General features: G+C 33.2%; 2 protein-coding genes across 2 annotated transcripts in view; one reads left to right on the forward strand and one right to left on the reverse strand.

Annotated features, from left to right (window-relative positions):
• Positions 1-1,688: 1,688 nt before the first annotated feature.
• Positions 1,689-3,953, forward strand: LOC116338015 (TLR4 interactor with leucine rich repeats-like). Its single transcript, XM_031763040.1, has 2 exons — positions 1,689-1,801; positions 1,893-3,953. The coding sequence occupies exons 1-2, from the start codon at positions 1,770-1,772 to the stop codon at positions 3,040-3,042; spliced, it is 1,182 nt and encodes a 393-aa protein (XP_031618900.1). The 5' UTR covers positions 1,689-1,769; the 3' UTR covers positions 3,043-3,953.
• Positions 3,954-4,486: 533 nt separating this feature from the next.
• Positions 4,487-20,866, reverse strand: part of LOC116338014 (serine/threonine-protein kinase meng-po) — a 28,589-nt gene continuing 12,209 nt past the window's right edge. The window contains exons 2-4 of the mRNA XM_031763039.1: positions 7,171-7,575; positions 6,741-7,018; positions 4,487-6,582 (exon numbers count right to left, since the gene is read on the reverse strand). Of these exons, the coding sequence (XP_031618899.1) occupies positions 6,040-6,582; positions 6,741-7,018; positions 7,171-7,575 (1,226 nt within the window). The 3' untranslated portion in view covers positions 4,487-6,039. The remainder of the gene's footprint in view (positions 6,583-6,740; positions 7,019-7,170; positions 7,576-20,866) is intronic.

Below are 20,866 nucleotides of genomic sequence, written 5' to 3' on the forward strand. Positions count from 1 at the left end.
ATAAAATCATCCAGAAAAAACCTCTATTTCTACTTCATTCAGACATTTATTACAATAAAATGAAATCCTTTTCGCTTTTAATATTGCATCGTAAAAAGACGTTCAATTTTAATGGTCAAGGCTTATTCATTTTTGACTATACGTTCATATTTTCGGTGTGTTGTTTTTTGTCGTTACGCTCGATTAATTTCTGTTTTGTTTTCAGCTGTGATTATTTTTTTATGTGTGTTTATTTTTGCAGGCGATCTCTGCAGGAACATCTTATCTTTTTGTGCTACTTCAATTTGATATGTCATTTGGACGCGATAAGAATGCATAAAATGAAGCGCGGAAAGAGAGAGAGAGAGACCGACGAATGTGCACTACCCGATGAATTTCAACGACGACAATCTACGGTCGATTTTATGTGATTCACTCCTGGTGGTTAATAAAAATTAATTGCATTTTTTAAAAATATATGTACGTCATTTTTTGTATTTTTACGAGAATTCGACTGAGATGACGATCGTACAAACCGCAAAACAAAACAATATTTATTCCTCATACCTCGACTCAATCCACTTGTTGGCAATTTATCAAATCCAACGATTCACGCTGAATGTACGCAATTTCGTTGTTCACACAAACAATGACACCTTTTTTTCCAATCATTTTTTTTTCTTAAATTATTTTCTCATTTTATTATTCAATCCCAACACGAATCAAGCAAATCTCAAATCATTCCATTCGGTTCGTATTTGAATGTACGACGTTTTATTTTGAATCTAAGAAAAACCAATACAACATCCGTAACACATTTGTAAAAGTAATTTATTCTCGAAAAAACTGACCTCGAACCGAAAACTTTGAACTTGAATTTTTTTTTTCACTTTTTGTAGGTAACTTTTTTGATGGAAACATAAAATTTTATGGGCGAGTATGTAATAACTTAAAGGATCTATAAACCATAATTTGGATTAAACGAGAAAACCTATTTTTATAGAAGCATTTATCGTATGCAAATGGAGACGCCATATATTTTTACGCTATATGTTTGATAATTGCAACTCAATCGAATGAAAGTGAAATGAGAAGAAAAAAAGCGATTGCTTTCAATTGAAAATTTATTGCGTTATCGAATAGCCAATGCACTATTAAAATTTAACAGAGTGATGAAAAGATATAGAAACCGTGATATGTATATGTACGCATTGAAATGCCTCTTCAAATAAGTCGAGAGAGAGTATCGATGAGCAACACGTCAAACTGGATTCAATTTCAAGTTAATGAACAAATTAGATTTGAATTGATGTTGAATGCGAGATACGAATATCTAGATAGACAAAACCGCCATTCAAATTCCGGTTGTTTTGTCTAAACAATATTTCAACACAATTAGTTGCAATAAATCGGGTCACGACTCATATGATTTTTGATGATATTAACATCGATTTTTATTACATATTGCTGCGCTGCTGTTCGACTTTTGATTATCACAATAATTCAGAATATTTATAACTTGCATGAGTGAAAACCAGCCTTTTATCAACATACATTCGATGTGACGACAAATGCAATTGCTTGATTTAAAGAAAAATGCAAATAAAATGCGGCTACTTTCTTTTATCTTATCAGCTTGACCCCCGATTGAATGCCTTTCAGTCAACATACTATAAGACTAGCCTTGTCTTTGACGCCACTTTGATTAACTCGATTTCGCGTCGAAATGACATTCAGTCAGAGCTCAACGATTGTCAGTGCTAAATGAAGAAGTGCACACTCCGTCGAAAATGACTCTAATGGAAAAAATGCAGATTTTAAGGTTTGAATTATTTTTTCGAAAAAAGAAACATATATTTTTTCACTCAAATGAGAATGAGACACGGTATTTTAACTTTTGTTTGTGTTTTCAGCATTCGAATAATCGTGATTGTGGCAGTTTTTCAACAGGCAAATGCAATTGATGTAAAATGTGATCAAACATTTCCCTCATATTGTTTCATTGGTGCGGCCATCGATTTGCAAAGTAGTGCTGAATTGAATATCGTACCAATGGACCATTCACATATGGTGACACGTTTTGAAATCGGACCGGTATCAAATTTAAAAAATTTCCCAAAAACAATCTTCGAAGCATTTCCACATCTTGAAGCGGTTACATTAAATTCGGCCAATATAAAATATCTTGCACCGAATACATTTGAAAAAGCGAACAATTTGAAGGATTTACACTTGAAACTCAACAAAATAATGAAACTAACTAAATCATTATTTAAAAGTGCGGAAAAATTGCAAAGCATTGATTTATCCGGGAACGAAATATCGGCTATTGAAGACGAAGCATTCTATGGCTTAAAAAATTTGCGAACCTTGAAACTGAACGGAAATCGCTTGAAAATACTAAAAACACATACATTTTCTGGATTAGAAAGTCTCGAATATCTTCATTTATATTCAAATAAATTGGATACCATTGAGCCACAAGCCATAAATCTACCCAAGCTTACGGAAATTTTTTTCGGCAATAATCGTCTTCGTAATTTACCGACTGATTTATTCATGAGTGCACCAAATTTGGAACTAACTGAATTCAGTAACAATCGATTGACACACATTGGCGATGCGTTCAACAGCTGTCACAAAATGTTCTCCTTAAATTTAGAGAATAATCCCATTGAAGATATTAGTTTAACAAAATTTGCAAAAATGCGTTCACTCTCAAGCTTATCACTCAACAGTACACATTTTCAATTCCCCGCTGATTTACCAGCCATAGGGAATATTACCACAAGTTCATCGGTGGAAAGTTTAAATCTTGGAAATAATAATTTATCAAACGCAAACATATTTGGTCATTTAGTTATGTTTCCTGAACTGCAACGATTGTATTTATACAATAATAAATTCAGTGAATTCAGTGATGTGAACGACATAAAAAGTGTGCTGCCGAAATTGAATACGCTCGATTTAATTGGAAATAATTTAATAATCAATTGGCTGCGTGATAAATGCGACACATTTAAGCGATTAAATATCAATATTCTCAGCCCACGAATTAATTGATGGAAATAATAATCATCATACAAAGTCCAGTTGACAATTTTTTTCTCTCTCTCTCTCTTGCAATATTTGCACGTATGTTGTTTACGCCTGCAATTCAATCGTTTTTTGTGTGTAAATGTGACTTGTGTGTATGTACACATTTTATGGATTTTACACAACAGTGCTCTTCCGTGTTGTCTGTTCTTTTTTTTGCATCGATGAAATGTTCAACGAAAAATTAGTCAAAATATTGAGAAAACGTGTTTTTTGGTTTATGCATTAGTGAAAACTTTTACAATGCGCCAGATTTTTGAAATGTATTCATGTGTGAAAAACAAACTACAATAATTTGTCGTCGTAAATAGGCAACATTTAGAATGTGTTAAAATAAAACACTTGGCATTTTAATGCCACTTCAACTGCATTGTTATTACGTCTGTACGAGTTTGAGTAATAAAAGAAAAGACTGTAAAATGCTTACCGCTGCTGCTGCTGTTGCTGCTGTTGTCGCTGTTGCCGCTGCTATATTAACAAAATGTCTCGCACGACAGCGAAAATAAACTCACTATCATAAGTGTCGGGATTTTTCCAAATTGACTTTGAACACATAAAAGCTTGATGAAAAACGATGCTACATTTTGTACCGAACGTGACGTATTATTCTTATTGTTTTCGAATTAGAAGGACTTCGGTTTTATGTACGACGTACTTAGAAATTCTATTTTGAACTTTTAGTGGCACACAAAATGTAAAAACAAAATTGTCTATTGACTTCATTCAAAGTTTTAAAAATAAAGACAAAAGAGAAACGACAATAAAAACCAATTTGAAGACAAAAACAATATCATTGATACGCAAATCCTTGGCACGACAAAAAATACACCAAATATAAAGTGAAAAAGTGAACATACATTTCAATTTATTGATTTTAATTTTTGCTGTTTTATTTCTCATCTAAATTTATTTATTCAAAAAATATTGATTTATACACATAATAATTTCCGATACACTTTTGAGATAGATACATACATATAGGTCGTTTAGATGTGTTAAATTGTTGGGTGTTTATTTGCTAACATATAATATATAATATTATAAGTGACATTAAATAAATCCATTGAATTCCTTTTTCATTTTGAAATGAAAAATAACAAAAAATAAAAAATAAAAATACAAAATAACAATTGAAAGTCATATTCATCATCAAACAGCACACCACATTGAACAGGCAACTTTGTAACATCAGGCATACAATTGTCACAAATTAAAAAAAAAATTAATTCAACATTACAAAATATCCATCTCTTCATGCCGCTCATTTGACACTTGAGTCATATTTAGTATGTGTGTGTGTGTGTTTCTTGTTCTTATTACTGTTTTTATGTTTATAATCACATTAATTCTATAAATAATTAATTTCATTGTATTTTTTTGTGTATCAAGTTTTTTCTCTCAAAATCTTGAATTTTTGGTTTTTTTTTTCTTTTACGTAATTTTTTTTGGCCACTATCATTGTCTATTGGTGCGATCGAAAGAAGTCTGGGATTGTTCTTTTTTTTCGGCTAGTGGTGGCCATTCGTGAAATGGCCCATAGTGTGATGAGTGGTAGAGGGATTCTTCAGTTCTCCGTTAAAGTTTCTAAAAAGAAACTTGGCAATTGATCGGATGCTGAGCACCTCTACTGGAATTGTTCACGCTACGGAAGCGTAAAAAAAATGAACGATATCAACTCTCCTTTCCATTTCACAATTAGGCGAGTTTTTTTATCATTTTTCTCTGACCAGTTATAAATTCCATTTTCATTATTCGAACCAAAAATCAACTCCATCTGTATTAATATATAAATAAAGGATATGCTTATTGGGTTTATTTCTTTCCTTCTTTCAATGAACATGATATTCATAAATATCTATACAATGATATAATAATATGTGATTTTTTTTATGTTTGCAAATTGTTTTTTGTTCATGTGTATGGGGTTAAACTACATATTTCAGAGTTTGGGACCATTTATCTCAGATATTTTCCTTATGAAATGTAAGTTGATGCTTTTTTTTATTTCTTTGAACATTTTACTTTTTTTATATTAATTTGAATGGATGTGCCAACATTTAGATTTCTTTTAACGATAATGAATTGTGATGTTTTTTTTCCTTTTTTCTTTTGATGTTTACATCATGTTGTGACATTATTCAAAGTTGTGTGCAGCACTTGGCACAATCCATTCTGTCCATTTGACTTTGGTTAAATGCATACATCAAAATGAATAAACTCGATTATTATCTCAAAGTCGATTATTGTTATTGTGGTTTTCTTCTGTCAGACATACAAATAAATTCTGTATTTTTCTCTATGTAAATATGGGTGGACATTTTCAACATGTAATTAAGCTCATTAAGCATTATTCGGTGGTTGGTGACGCCCAATTTTACAGGTGCACTTTTTATGGGTGAGCATCTGTTCCAAAGTTCAGTATTAAAAAGTACAAAAATATAGCAAAAACAACACTGATTTTGAATGAAAACAGTATTTTGTTTTTGGTCTTTGGTCGTCAATAAATACAATTTCATCATGCCGAGCACACTTATTTTTTCAATTGTTTATCAGCCAATTTAATGGGTCAAGAAGTCTAAACGTTTAAGGTGGTTTTATGACCGGGTTTTTATTTAATGTGTCGCATGTTCCTTTCTTTTTTCTCAATCAATTAATATTGTGCATGATGAAGCCATGCGAATTCATTATGTTCGTATGAACTGTGGCAGACTTTTCCATACATATGTGTTTTGCTTCGTTGGCACGTGTGAACAATTAGAAGCATATAAAATACAATTAAGTTCTTGGCACAAAACATTCATTGTTTGATACTCTTATTATTTTCGCTTGCAAATCACGGCCCCATTATAAAGAGCTGAGCTGGTCATTTAAGAGCTGAAAATTCTTCAACTTTTTACGAAACAACGATAGAAAAAAAAAAATAAGAAAGAAAAACAAATTGTTTGAATGTCATTTGAAAATTGTTTAGATATTATCTGTCGGTCCATCGCCGTAACCTTCTTCACATGAGAGTACCCATTCCCAGACTCGTTTTTTGGCTGCCGTTTGATCGATCGGATTTTCCAAACCATATGTTGACATTAATCGTCTCAGTCTTATTTTGCTTTCATCGAGCGATTGACGATTTTCACGTTGATATTGATAGGCAACAATTGAATCTTGATCGCAACAATTGACTTGTTGTCCCAAAATGTTGCCGGTCGATTTTGAGCTGGCCAATTTTGAATCAACCCATTTGTCCTTAACATATTTCATAACTTCTGTGACTTTCGCGCGGCCATCGGGATCATGTTCAAAGATGCGACGGAATGCGCGCAATAAACGCGGTGTAAATTTCTTAAAATTATCGGGTATTTTTGTAGTCTTTCGTTCTTGGTACTTTTTAAATGCGGCATATTGGGAATCATTCACCCAATCAGCCTTTCGCCACGGTGGATTTCCGGTCAACAAGGAATATATCAAAATGCCAAATTGCCAGGAATCGTACGATGTACGACAGATGAATTTCTAAAAATCAAACATTCGAAATGAAAACAAAAGAAATGTTACACATATTTTTAAGAACAAATTGTGTTTTCGTCGACTCAAAGTCTCCTTGACAACGATTGATTTTTTGAACGCGGAAGCAAAGTTACAAACAGTTATTTAAATATAAAAATATTTACCTCATTTTTAACGGCTTCAACAACTTCGGGTGGCAAAAAGTTCTTCCATGTATGCTTAATGCGAGTAACCAAAATGCCAGATCGTGTCGTCGCACCAAAATCACAAAGTTTAATGCGCGAAAAATCAAGCGTAAAAACTAAAACGTTTTCTAATTTCAAGTCACGATGCACCAAATTTTTCGAATGCATAAAACCAAGTGCTGAACTGAGTTGTGTGGCGATAATTTTGACGGCTGATTCGTTCAAACCACCCGGTCCCAAATTGCTGGCCAGATCACCTAAATGACAGATAGAGAATAAACGAAAATTCAACGAAAAAAAAGAGCACAATATGTTAATGAACATTTCGTATTCTCATTTGATATATGTGTACATTGAAATAAACGTAGTTTTGGCAATGACAATGGTAATGGCAATGAATCAAACTTACCATATGGCGCAAATTCTTGAGCAAATACATAGTAATCATTTGCATGAAATGCTACTTGATATGCGCTTAGAATGTTCGGATGATGACTCAATTGATAGCTGTAATGATATTCTTTGAAGAACTCCTTCAACGATGTTAGTTCCACGTGTACGGCTTTCAGTACAACTTGGCTATTTGTCGGCCGATGGTTAACGAGTAAAATTCGGGCAAAACAACCTTCAGCTATCATTCGTTCAATATTGTATTCACTCTCTATTTCCATCCTCGGTAAATCCATGTCGGGTATACGATGTAATACGCTACCTTCATTTCCGCCCGGTTTCACGCTGTTTCGATGAACCGTTAGGTTTGGCGTGTCCGATTTACTTTCCGAGAGCTTCATATTTCTAAATTGACGTTTACTTTCTGTATATTTCCGAAAAAAAAAAATTGAACGAAAATGCAAACAAAATTTCATTAGCTCACAAATACATACACAATTTCAACAAAAAAAAAAAGGAATAAGCTTAGGGTTCGAAAGTTAATAAAATACCGCGTGGGTACATGAAATATAAGAGTTCTTTTGGATCCACAGAGAAAATGATCGGATCGAGATAAATGTTACTTCTATCCTTCTCATATCAAAATATGAACAAATTTTTTCCAATGGTTTTTCGATTTGCACGAACAATCAAGATAAATATTTATTTGTCAAGATTTTTTTCCACGTTGATTTGCACTTCAACCGCATTTTATACGTATGATTTTGATTGACTCGTTGGCGTGGGATGTCATGACTTTCCAATTTCATAACTTTTTGCCCACTATCCAAAAAAGCTGACTCAAAAAAGCGTTTACAGAATATATTTTGACAAGTGAATTACATGTTTCGTTGTGCTCGTGTACATTTGCCACGCTCTGTCTCTATGTGTCAATGAAATCTTTCTGAGAAAAAAATCACTCATACCAATTTACATGTTTAACGAACTTTACATTTAGATAAAAAGCAAAATCAATAAAATACATTTCTGCATCGAAATATTAACACAAGTCAAACGACACGTGCTAAGAATCCTTAGGCAAATTCTCGGGAAGTTTGCCATTCGACAAAGTAAAAAAAAACAAGCGCGATTATATGTTTTGATTTTGTTTTATGTTCGATAATTAAATCAAATGTCTAGAAATGAAACAAAAACTCGCATAGGAAATTCGACGAAAATTGATTTACAGCAATCGTAAATAGAACTAATTTTCTTTCTTTGAGTGACCCAATACACCCAGGAAAAAGATGATAATGGCCTGTGCTTACCAAAGTTACGATTTAATGGCTCCAACATGTTAAGTTCTCTCACTGAATGGCACACTCGCTTTATCGAACACATACACACACACACACACACACACACACACACACTTCCTCTTCTCTCGAATGAATTGAAAAGTGTTGTAAATTTCAGCCGCTTAAAAAAAAGAATAATTGACTAGGAAGTAGATGAGATTTTTTCTAGGGCAAAAAATGGCTTTTTAATCGTCAAACACTTCAAAATTTGAGCGCAAGTACGTGCTTCACAAAAGATGCAACAGTTGCTTATGATGCGTTTTGCTGAAGTGAAACATTTTTTCACTCATTGCAATGGCCTGAGCCTATGCATATATTTTGATTGCATTTCATCCACTATTTTAAATAGACATACTTCATCACTTTTCATTTCGTTCGTTCAATTTTCTGTGCACATAAAAAAAACCCGCAAAAGACTAGCAACAGCGGCAGAACCAAAGGCGACGGCTTCAGCATAAAAGAGCATTTACGTCAGCACTGTGCCGGTTTAAAGTGCACAACAACAACAATATCAACAGAAAATAGGTAGCGCAACACACACACACAAAAAACAAATCAGATATAAATATCGACGGGAAAAAAGGCGACAAGGAATAAAAAAAATAACAAAACAAAAAAAAACCGAATGCGGCAACAGCAAAATTGAAGTCCTATGCAATTGAAATAAAAATCAAGTGGCGAATATTCGTAGCATGCCACTCATAATATAAATATTTTTTTAATGAAAGCGAAATGTTTAAACTGTGCTCAGTTGACGCTTGCTATTGCTGCTGCTGACCAACATCGCAATATACATTCCGTGTACAGAAGTTGCGAACAAGTTTTATATAGTTTTTGAAATTTTATTTGCCATTTCGACGTTAGGAGATGTTGTGAGAGAACAAGAGAGCTTGACCAGTATCGAAACGATGAATCGTTTTGCTCACATTCAAACTGAGTCATCAAGTACAATCGCCTTCGGCTAAACATTCATGATTGGTAATACACAATCGGCGCATAAAAATTGTCTTAATATTTATGTGGATTTTTATTCGACATCAAGCGTCGTTCATTTCTGCTGTCGTTTAAGATCAACGAGTAAGCAAACAACAACATTTATGTCCGATCGAATAAAAAAAAGAATCCCACAATGTCTAAGAATAGCCATACTTATGTGTTGATTTATTTCTATTTTTCAGTAAAGAACGTTGCAACAAAATGCCACTCAACGCATAATTTAGCCGATTTTATGGAAACAATCACAATTTGAAAGCGTTTTGTATTAATCAGTATAATGTTGATGATGATAAACACTTCAAACCATTGACGTCATTCGTATTCTAAATTTAAATATACGATTTGATCCCTTTTTATTTGCATTACAACCGAAAAGTGCGCTAAATCGGGCACTCACACCTCTCTTTCTCTCACTCACTATCTCTCACACTTCTCTGTCTTTCACTTTCTTTTCCGGTTGCTCGATTGTTTTAAATGCATTCTGCGCTCGTGCGTGCGCGCTGTCGAGCTTTAATTTATGGTTGAGAGTGAGTGAGTACTCTCGCGTACGAGAGCTTGTTTAACGACAAATAACAATAAAACAGTACGCTCAATTGTATTACAACGTTCGATGATGCGATAAATAGATTTGGCGAACGGCAATACAATTGACGTGACATTTCTCGCGTGTAGACACCCACTGCGTGAAAAAGTATACCGATAAAAACAATCATGCGGGGTGGATTGCCAATACGTGTTTTATTTACACAATGAATGCATGAACGCATATCGATATTACACATTGGAAGGAAGATGTGACAAACAATCGCATTTTATTAGACAAAATGGAAAACCACTGCGGTTTAATTAATAATGTCATTTATTTTATTGAATAGATATTGAATCGTAGCTGGAAGCTTTCAGTTTCTATTTTTAGATGTGATTCTTAATTGAGAAAAAGCATCTTCAGCATTGAATGCGTCACATGAACCGATAACGTGTATACATAATTCATATGTATCATTTATGGAACAAAGAAAATTTCCACTGGCTCCGTTAAATTGAATTCATTTTCACATTCTCATTCATAGTATGCTATTTTCATCACATCAAACACATGTAACATGTTGAATGCCTAAATGTTGTTTTAATTGACACGGTTCATAGACACTTGGATGTCGCATGTCGGAAGATGCGATTCATAAATAGACAACCCAAAAAAGCATGCATTTTGTAATGGAGTAACAGACACAATGATGTTTTTTGTTTTTCGAATCGATTTCTTGAATTATTTATTATACTGGATCACGTTTTTCGGATCATTTCGTATTTATAGAAATTTGAGCATTGGCCGTTTAAATTGCTGCCGCAAAAATTCAATTTACACCGAATTTCCATTTTAATTTATTTATTTGCATTCGTTTCTTCTGTTAAGGGTATAAAAGTTTAATGATTACATCAATTCGTGTTCATTTGTCATTGTATGAAATTCCATTCTTCCGTGCCTATAAATTCAAACAATTTGAAATTGGACAATCGATGGGATCGGATTTCTTTTGTCGGCTCAATCATGCGTTCGGATCAAAATTACAAAAATGGCCATTGATTGATAGTCGTTGGATTTGTATTGGACATTTTTACGTAAAAAAAAAATCTTCCAAGTCCGGTTTTTTTCTCTTTTTCTCAAATGAAATTGTATCATGACGGATGAATTCAAATCAAATGGAAAAACTTGCATGGCTAGCCATTTCTGTCTCGACATAAATCGAGACATACTTTTTCAAGAAATGACTTGCTTTATTATCCTTCGCATTGGGTTGACATTTAAAAGTTTTCTATTTCATGATTATGACAAAGATGCGAGAAGACCGAAGACGAGCAAGAATTTTAAATGAATTTCGACGATGACAATAACAAATGCATTAGTACGCATATTGAGCATTGGATAATAGCTAATCATTTGGAATTTGTTTTCATTTGGATGTATGCAAATAAGTCTGGTATAATATTGAATCATTGTTATTCTAGTCCAATATTTCGGTCATCGGTCTCTGGTTCAATTTGAGTGGAGTGAGAGACGAAACAAAACTAAAAAAAATGCAGCAGCGTCGATATTTTTGGCTCGAAAAAAACAATAAAACGCTCAACATGTAAATTATTCATTGATGAAATGTTATAAAAATAGGTTCAAATGCAAAAGTATTATTGTTTATTTGTGCGCGACAAACAGAGTACAATTTTTTTTACACATTTTCTCTCTTTCTCTCTTGCAAATGCGGCGCACAAGAATACGGTGCTTTTGTTCATATGAAAACGTATGCGTACGTTTTGCATGCAAAATTTCGGAGCTACACCGTTCCGAGAATGTGAGTCAGTGCTACACGTTATACAGATTATGATCAAAGCCTTTTTAATTGTTGCTTGTCTTACAAATCAATTTCAAGAGTGCTGATTTAATTTTCTTTCTTCATTTTTTTTTATTCTTACTTTTGTACATCTATTTATGGCATATTCGCATTATAAACTAAATTGAGAACGTTTGTACGTATTTTTAGATAAAAAATATTGATTTTGCTTCTTTTTTTTTCAACGACCGTTTGTGTGCAACGTGTGTGCGGCTACTTTATTCCTTCGCATTTTGTTTTTGTACGGGCGTTTTGTTTATGTAAGGTAAAATGAGACGTGTATTTTTTGTTTACTGTTGTGCACCCATCAATAGGTGCTGAACGATATGAAGAGTGCAAACGGTTGATATATACCATTGTTTTTCAAAGAGTTTGGGGCTCTATTCTTGAGCAATATAATGGTATTTTATTGCACACGTTTTCTTTGCTGCTTTTAGATGGATGTTCATTTTTGCGTGGGTATTTTTATGCGATACACTCCAGTCACTGTGGTGCTTCCGTATTAAAGTGAACGTCTATCTTTATCAAAAGCTGAGATAGGGTTTTTTTCCATCATTTCCATCACTGACTATCCTTTTGCTCTCTTGCTGAATTTTCATGACGTTGTACAGAGTGAGAGAATTTTTTTCTTTTCGAATAAAAAATCACAAATAAATGATGCGACACAAAATACGTACTTATATCGTACAAGGTCATGATAACAGGCACTGGTAGAATGATATACATATAAACATTTACTTCTTTATCATGGGTGGCGTGTTTTTCGAACGAGAGAAAGTAAAAAAAAAAAATATGAAAAGAATAAACGAGAAATAACAATATATTCAGTGTCCATATACAAAGGAAAAAAGATTGCGAACGACCGAAAGCAACCGTCCGATTGTTGTTTTCACTATTGTCGCTCTGATGAGAATTGGAGTGTTTTACACGTAGTGCAAATTTTCCGATTTTTGCGCAACAAAACGGCTGTTGAAAATTTTATGTGTGCGAGCGATCGCTCTCTATCTCTCTCGTTCTCTCAGACCGTTATTTTTATGAGACACTCTTAACGGTTAGCGTATTTTTGTATCGCGTATTTTTTCGATAGTTAAAAATAGAACAGGCATATCTGTTGTGTTGAAAATTCGTCGGTGGCAATTTGTACGAAAATTGCATGGAAAAACGAAAAAAGGCGAGAACCGAATTCGAAGCATACAAATAAATACAGACAGAACGAAAAAAAAAACGAATCGTCTCGATAAAAGAATTAGTCGTGTCAACGAGTTTTGGATCAAACAAACAATCACAATTTCACCGAATCGACGCAAATCCTTTCTTTCTATTCTTATCACTTGAATGTGTTTTTGTTATGACCAGATTTTTTTATCGTTCAAAATTCTCTGTGGTTTCATTGGCATTTAAGGATTAACTTCTCAATTTTTCACAAAAAACACTTTTTTCGTTCATTTCATTTTTTTTGGGGAAATAAAATAAGCAAATTATTATTCAAATCTCTCATTTTGATATCTGTTTTCCGCTGTTTTGATTATATATCTATTGTAGTTTTGTTGTAATTTTAGATGTGTAGACAAAAAGAGATTATAATACAAACACAAAAAGAGTAGTAGGAACAACCAGCTGGTGAAGTTTAAGGTAAACTTGAGCAAATTTATTTTTATATTTAGATTTTCACGCGAGCGTGTCGACACGCTGCGCTTTTTTTTTCTCCAATGTCTTTTATATTTAAATTCACGAATGCTATATACGGTTTGACGGTCGCATGCAAATATTGGCAAAAAAGATCGCGTGAAAAACATTTATTTCATATTTTCGTCGAAGATATGTATAAATTTGTGTGAAATATCTCAAGTGAAAGTTATAAGTGTTGCGAGAATGATAAGAATGAAATATTTTGAATGAAAGCAATCTTTGACCATGAGATATTTTCTCGACAAGCTTTATAATGCACATAGTGTCACGAACGAATCTATCAGATAACAACAACTCTAATCAAAATCTTGATAATATAAACCACAATAAATGTGTGGCATTATTCGTAATTAAATGTCAACCAACTTAATCGTTGAGTAATTTATTACGATAAGGATAAAATCGACTCTGAAAAGCATTTTGGGTTAAAATCAGCTTAGTTCATTGAATTTACCGGAATTAAAACGGTTTCTCGGCCTAAGTCTCTTCATTCAATTTAGGTTTGTCAGATTTTGATGCTTGAAATCCCGATTAGTGCAGATATGTTTGGAGGAACAAATTGGTTTTCTTATAATGAACCACTTATAATGTCTTAGTTTTACACTTCATTTATTTTCTGAGTCTTTTCTTTCAGTTTTATTGACTGGTGGTTGTTGATTTTCGCAATAAGCGTCAATAAATTAATAATACCTGACACCTACGGAACTATGCCACATAAAACATATTCCTATATATCCGCCTTTTGCATCGTTCAACCAAAATAAACTTGTTCGATAGAAACCGTATGGAGCGCATTTGGAAGCATCTCGACTTAAACTTGGCAACTGATGAAAACCCTCCAAGAGATTTATATAATCAATTTTCCCAAGTAAAATTGCTAATTATATGTTTTTCTTCTTCAAATAAATTGATTTCTTTCATGCATTTACAAACTGTCAGTCGTAAATGTTTGCAATGAGTGAGGTGGCGTTATGGTAGTACGGAGAAAAAGAGAAAACTTTTCTTCGTGTTCGATGTATATATATTTTCGATGACGTCAATGGGTTTTTGTCACAACTGCCAACATAAAAGAATCTTGATTTATATATATAAAAGCATTTTAAGAAAAACGATTATTGAGATGACATCTACAGATGCTACATAATTTTACCCTTTATAAAACAGATAACGTATTCAAGACAACGACATCGTTATACAATCCTTTTTTCGGTTGAAATGCTTCAATTCATTTTGTCAATGATGGTGTGTGGATGGGTGCGTGTATACGATTTTCTGTTATTATTTGAACGTGACCGAGTCAATCTTCGAATACGTCAAAATAAATTCAACAAACTCGGTTTTTCCTCTTTCAAGTGATAAAATCGGATTTGCATCGAGCAAATTCGTTGGATTGAGCTGGAAGCGCTTTTCTTTCGATTTCCTTTTTTTATTTTGCTTGCGTTAAATTTATCCATTTATGAATTTTTTGGGGTTGTGTGCATGCATAAATTCGTATATTCAACTTATCGCATTGTGTATTTAGATGCAAATTACATTTTCACATATTTACTCGTGTGCAGAACAAAAAAAAATCCATTTCAAAAACAAGGAAATGTGAACCTGAACTCAATTCCAAAATAAGTGTAATCAAATGTCGTTCTAGATTCGGGTCTTGTCACTCGTTTTTCCGACTCATATTCATTGAAATTATCTCTCATATTTTCATCAGCAAACGAAGGTATGAAAGATTTTCTTTGACATTTCAGTTGAAGTTTATGAATTTCATTGAAAAGAGAGATTATAGTATTAAACACTGTTTAACTATTATTGCGATACCTGACGGCAGAGATGATGTTAGTTTATTGAGATAATGCAACTAGACTAGTTAAATGGTTTTTAGCTAAAATTTATTTTCGGTGAATGCCTTCAATAAATCGACAATAAATTAGATGTTTAACTATCGTTTTACATTCAAATATTACTTTGCTTCCAAAAATGAGAAAATGGCGTTGTTAAAATGTGGCTTACTGGTCGTTTAAAAAGCCATTTAATGGTATTTGTTACAGTCTGAATGAGAGTCAACGATTAGCCGATGTGATAAGTGTATTTTGCTCACTTTGATTTACCTTTCGCGAAATTCACGGTTTTCAAAGTCTCATGGTTTTCTGTGAATTTTAGTCGAAAATCATCTAATCTTATAATTGTCATCTGAAGTTTATTTTCATGCGAAAGAAAAAGCTCATCTACACACGCACACGTGACACATCCTTTTGTAAAAAATCACATCAAACAGCCAATTCAAATCATTTGCACAATCGTTTTGTTACACAGTTTTGTATGGCACTCACTCTATCACACTCAAATATACAACTCTTAATGATTGTTTACTTATGCGTTGAAGCAAACGGACCGTGTGGCTGTGTATGTGAGATAGATTCGAAATTCACACTCGAAATATTGTTGATAGCAATGACGTCAATGCAATGCTTGAAATTGAGAGAAAATTGTGTGTAAGCGAACGAACGAACGAATGTGCCATGATGAAGCAATGCGCTAATAATAATGACAATAATCGCCTTTTCTCGCTCTCTACCTCTCCTCTGCCGTACTCTCTCTCTCTCTCTTACTCTTTCACTTTTTCTTTCTAATTTACAACGCACGAGTAATATAAGTGAGTGAGAGATATATCACTATATGTCTGCCCGTCATTTTGGCCGTGCCATCGACTGATAAAGTGGCTACATTGAATGCGGCCCGCTATTTTCAGTCAGTTCGGCTTGGTTTCATTCTCATTTCATTTGTTCTTATTATATCATAAATTGCACGAGGTGTAGGATAATCATAAAACATTTCGAACCTATGGCAACTAAAACGAAAGAGCGCCTCTCGCATCTCGTCTACACGTACATAATATTTTTTAAATAGCAAACGATGCAATAACTAACGCAAACGATATAACCATCATTTCCAACACATTGCACGCCATTTGGCCATTTTATATTTGGCAAATTGTGTGCATTAGTCGCTGAATGAATTCGAAAAAAAAAATATATATATACTAAAATTTATTAGCAATTTCAACAAAATGGGCCGATTATGTATAGAAAACTAAAAAGGAATTATGGCAATAAAACAAGGAATCATATCATAATCATCATCATGATCATCAGAAGCAGCTGCTGCAGCAGCAAATGGAACAATTAATAGAATGGAAAATTTATTTTGCGAAGCTTTGGTAGTAGTCGAGAGATGAGTGGAGTTTTTATTTAGGTTGAGACTGTCCTTAATCGCTGAACTACGGTATGATTTGTGGATATATTCTATTTGACGGATTTTATTTTAGAGACGTACCTTTTTTTATCTACTCTGGCCCATATAACGATCCGCCGCACACACAATGCCCACAAATCATCGCACAAAACAACGCAATTGTATGAATTATGGCTCTCATTTTGTATGATCCTCGTCAACAAAGTATTGCACACGGCCGGTTTTCATCACATTTTGTTATTCAAAATGTTCGTCAAAATAATAATGTATAGAGAGGATATTTTTCAAATTGGATATTCACAAATAATTGTGCTTATATTGAGACTTAATTTTGAATGTGTTGAAAACCATGTTTATTTTCTCGGGCGAAAATAAATACTTCTTTTTATTAAAGCCATGAAAATTAGATTTTTTACGTTCAATCTAATGATATCGACAAAGAGCCAGCGGCACACAACACTTTTCTATGGATGCGCTCATACAATGTGAACAAAAACAATGTCACAAATCCAATTGTCACGCTACTTACAAAGTAATTCGAACAGTTTTGTGTTTACTAGTTTCGTTGGAAAGTCCGTTTTTTTTTGCATCTGGTGTGTACAAGCGACAGTGCCAATATAAAAGCAGAAAATGCGTCATTTGAATTGTGCACGTAAAATTGACAATTTTTCGTTCATACATTTTCGCAACTTTTAATGTTTCCATTATAAAATGAAATGTGTTCAACAAGTTCTTGTCTCCGTGTTTTCTTTTCTCTCACATAAATGCTAGGGGCTCGGAACTTGAAAAAAAAACATCAAATAAATACAGTTTTGTATGAATTTGGTATATAGCGACAAATATTACAAATATTCGTGATTATCGTAATTTTCAGGCTAAAAATTTATATTTCTTCAACAAAAAAAAATAATTTGGATGAAGAACTTCAAAAGTGTGTAATTAATATTCTTATAGTAAGCCTTTGTAATTTTATAAATGACATGCACCGTTTGCCGCCATTTTGGGTATTTACGATAATCAGGAATAATGATTTTATTCACGAGTATTCACAGAAAGTGAAGTTATTGTTCACTACTCAAAATGGGCCAATATTCGTGAATATGCATGGTTTTTCACGAATAAAAAATACTTCCGAGCCCCTAGCATAAATGTGTTTTCAGTTCATGTCCGTGTTGCATCAAAATTGAAAAGGAAAACTAAGATAAAATTACATTAATTCAACGTCAAATGCATTTTATAAGCTAATTATTCTTTAGAGAATAACCAAGTGCCAAGCTTAAAAGATTTTTATCGTTCGAACATTACATTCTTTTATTGTTCAATGAGTGTCTCATTTTCGTCCGTTCGTTTGTTTTGTTTACAATTTACGAAATGCGATGACTATGAGAGAGTACATCGAACCAATAAAGAAAATCTGCTTCGTTCGTAAATTGCACGGCGTTTTTCGTTTATGGCCTGACAATAAATGAACATACATACACACAAAATTCGACGATTCGGCATGAAAGCAAATCCAAGACGAAAACAAAAATGCTTACTCACTCCGGGTTTGACGGCTTGCAGCAAGAGAAAAAGAGTGAAAGTGTTGGCTCAAATGAAGAAATGGCCCACGACATAATGTCTGCTATTTTGGCGCTTCTACGATTGGGATTTTTTTCTTTGTTTTTGTAACCAAAACAGATTTCGTCATTTATAAACGAAATAGAGAGAAAAAAAAATGGTTGTATAATATCTTTGTGACGTCATTTGTATGATGTGTGTGCGCGCTCCTTTTAACAGTGTGTGTCGGTGTGATGAGATATTCTGAGTGCAGGCTGTCGTGTCACATTAATCACTTGGGCTTGATTAATTCTATGTATGCTGGCTATAATGTAGATTTTGTTGATCACCATTTTGATGATGTCAATAGCAATGACGTATATATTATTTTGAAATTAGTTTATTTGGCTACATAAGACGTCCCATGTATATCAAAAAAATAACGAAAAAACAAACGTTGAAAGAAAAACTGAAGATATTGTCAAAGTGTCTGATGTGATTGTCAAAATTTATGGCATTTTTGAGCCGATAATAAATGTCATCAATTGCACTAAAGTGCCATTGCATAATTTTTTTTATAAATAAAATTTGACAAAAATAAAGTCTGTCAAGGATCTATATTTTCAGCACTGAAATCACTTTTTTTTTTGTTTTCTCACTCACTCCTTCTTGCGAATTCTCTCTTCGTAGTGATATATTCATCGTAAGCATGACCATTTCATAATTTTTGCACAAATTTCCAAGATCGCATCGAATACGTACTGTCTATACCTGTGCGTGCTTGTATTTTACATGCATACACTTAACATGAGTTGAACTGATCTTTGGTTTTTTTATAGCATCAAAAACTATTTATAAAATTCAGTATTTAAAAAAAGTTGCACCCAAGCAGTGAATTAAATCCATCCCATCGCATATTTAGTTTTGCTTTTTTCGGTGAATTATTTCGGCTAAATTTACATTTGGCATTTGCACAAACAAGTCCCAATGCATCATCCTATTAAGAAAGATCATATTTATTTTGCATCACATTTTTCTTAAATGTCATCTAACTCATTTTTTATCAACGTACACCACTTCTCTTTTATGTTTTGCCGTAGTTTTTTGCAAATCATTCTATGTTTTCTTTTTTGGTTTTTCTTCTCGGGTTTTTGTTTGTGTGTTTTCGTGAGCATTTTTTTCCTTGTATCCACTTGAAGAAATCTTTTTTCTTCTTCTGTTTATTGTAAATTTATACACTTCAAAACACCACATGTGTGTATTTAAAATATTGCTTGTTTTTGTTTTAATATATACTCGTATATTTTTTGTTGATTGGATATGGTTTAGCGAATTACGTGAAACACTTCCTTGAATTGTGGCAACCATTGGCTCAAAAATAGATTCGATCAGGAAAACGGATACGGTTCAAATGGAAATAAATACCTTTTCATGCGGCACTTAATGAGTCTGACGTTGATTGAGGTGCCCTTTTTTTAATATAATATTTGACAAAAAAAAATCTGTTGTGTCTGTGCCTCTCTATCGGGTGGCGAGAAATCAGGACAAGGTTGATTCTGTTGTTCGAAATTGATCGAGTCAAACCAAGCGGCTTAAACAATGAAACATCGTGTAAACATATTTCATAAGAACTACCACATAATTCAATGAAATCATAGGAGAAAATATTGCTTTAAAATCGTGTTATGCACGTGAATGACGTCAATAGCTTCTCAATATCGAAATAACTTAACCCAGTTTATTTCATCGATGCGAAAAAAGAAATTAATTTGATTTTCACATACACACACACACACACACACAACACATGTGAATGACACACTCCGTGATTTTAATTGGATAGCGAAGAAGAAAAAAAATATTTATGACAGTGTTTATTGATTATGCGTCTAAAACGAAGATCATCTATTTGAATCAGTTTTTGACTTCACCCACCGATCTCGACCGCTTATGATTGAACATTACATCAAATATAACCTCATCAATTAAAACTTTACTTTTAAAATATTGACTAGCCTCGAATTTTCGTTGCAAATAACAATTGAACACACAGAGTCAATAGCTTAGCCACACACATTGAAAGTCAGCATGTAAGCAATGATCTCTATATCGTTTGTCTATGAACTTCATATAGTATGAAGATATTCAATTATAACCATTCAAAACACTCTATCACTTTGACGCATCCGACAAATCCAATGAATAAAGAAAAAGTGTCATTTTACACGACACCAAAATATTCGTATTATACATTGTGTTAGTTTTTAAAACATTTATTTACAACGTTTAGATTTGAGTGCGGTCAGAATGACTGTCACGTCACTTTCATTTTCACTCGAATATAAAGTGCACACAAGCACTCATCCGCATTTTCATTGAACGGAGAAATGTCGCTTTTTTGCAATTCTTCTTCTCGAACATTTGGCAAACGACACAAGCTTATTATTAGCCGATCGACGAGACAGGTAACATACGAGACAGTTAACAATATTTGCTGTTTGGCCAAATAACATTTAAAAAT

This window comes from Contarinia nasturtii, unplaced genomic scaffold (genome assembly GCF_009176525.2).
Source record: "Contarinia nasturtii isolate CC-2019 unplaced genomic scaffold, AAFC_CNas_1.1 Cnas_scaffold_350, whole genome shotgun sequence".
Classification (NCBI taxonomy): Eukaryota; Metazoa; Arthropoda; class Insecta; order Diptera; family Cecidomyiidae; genus Contarinia; species Contarinia nasturtii.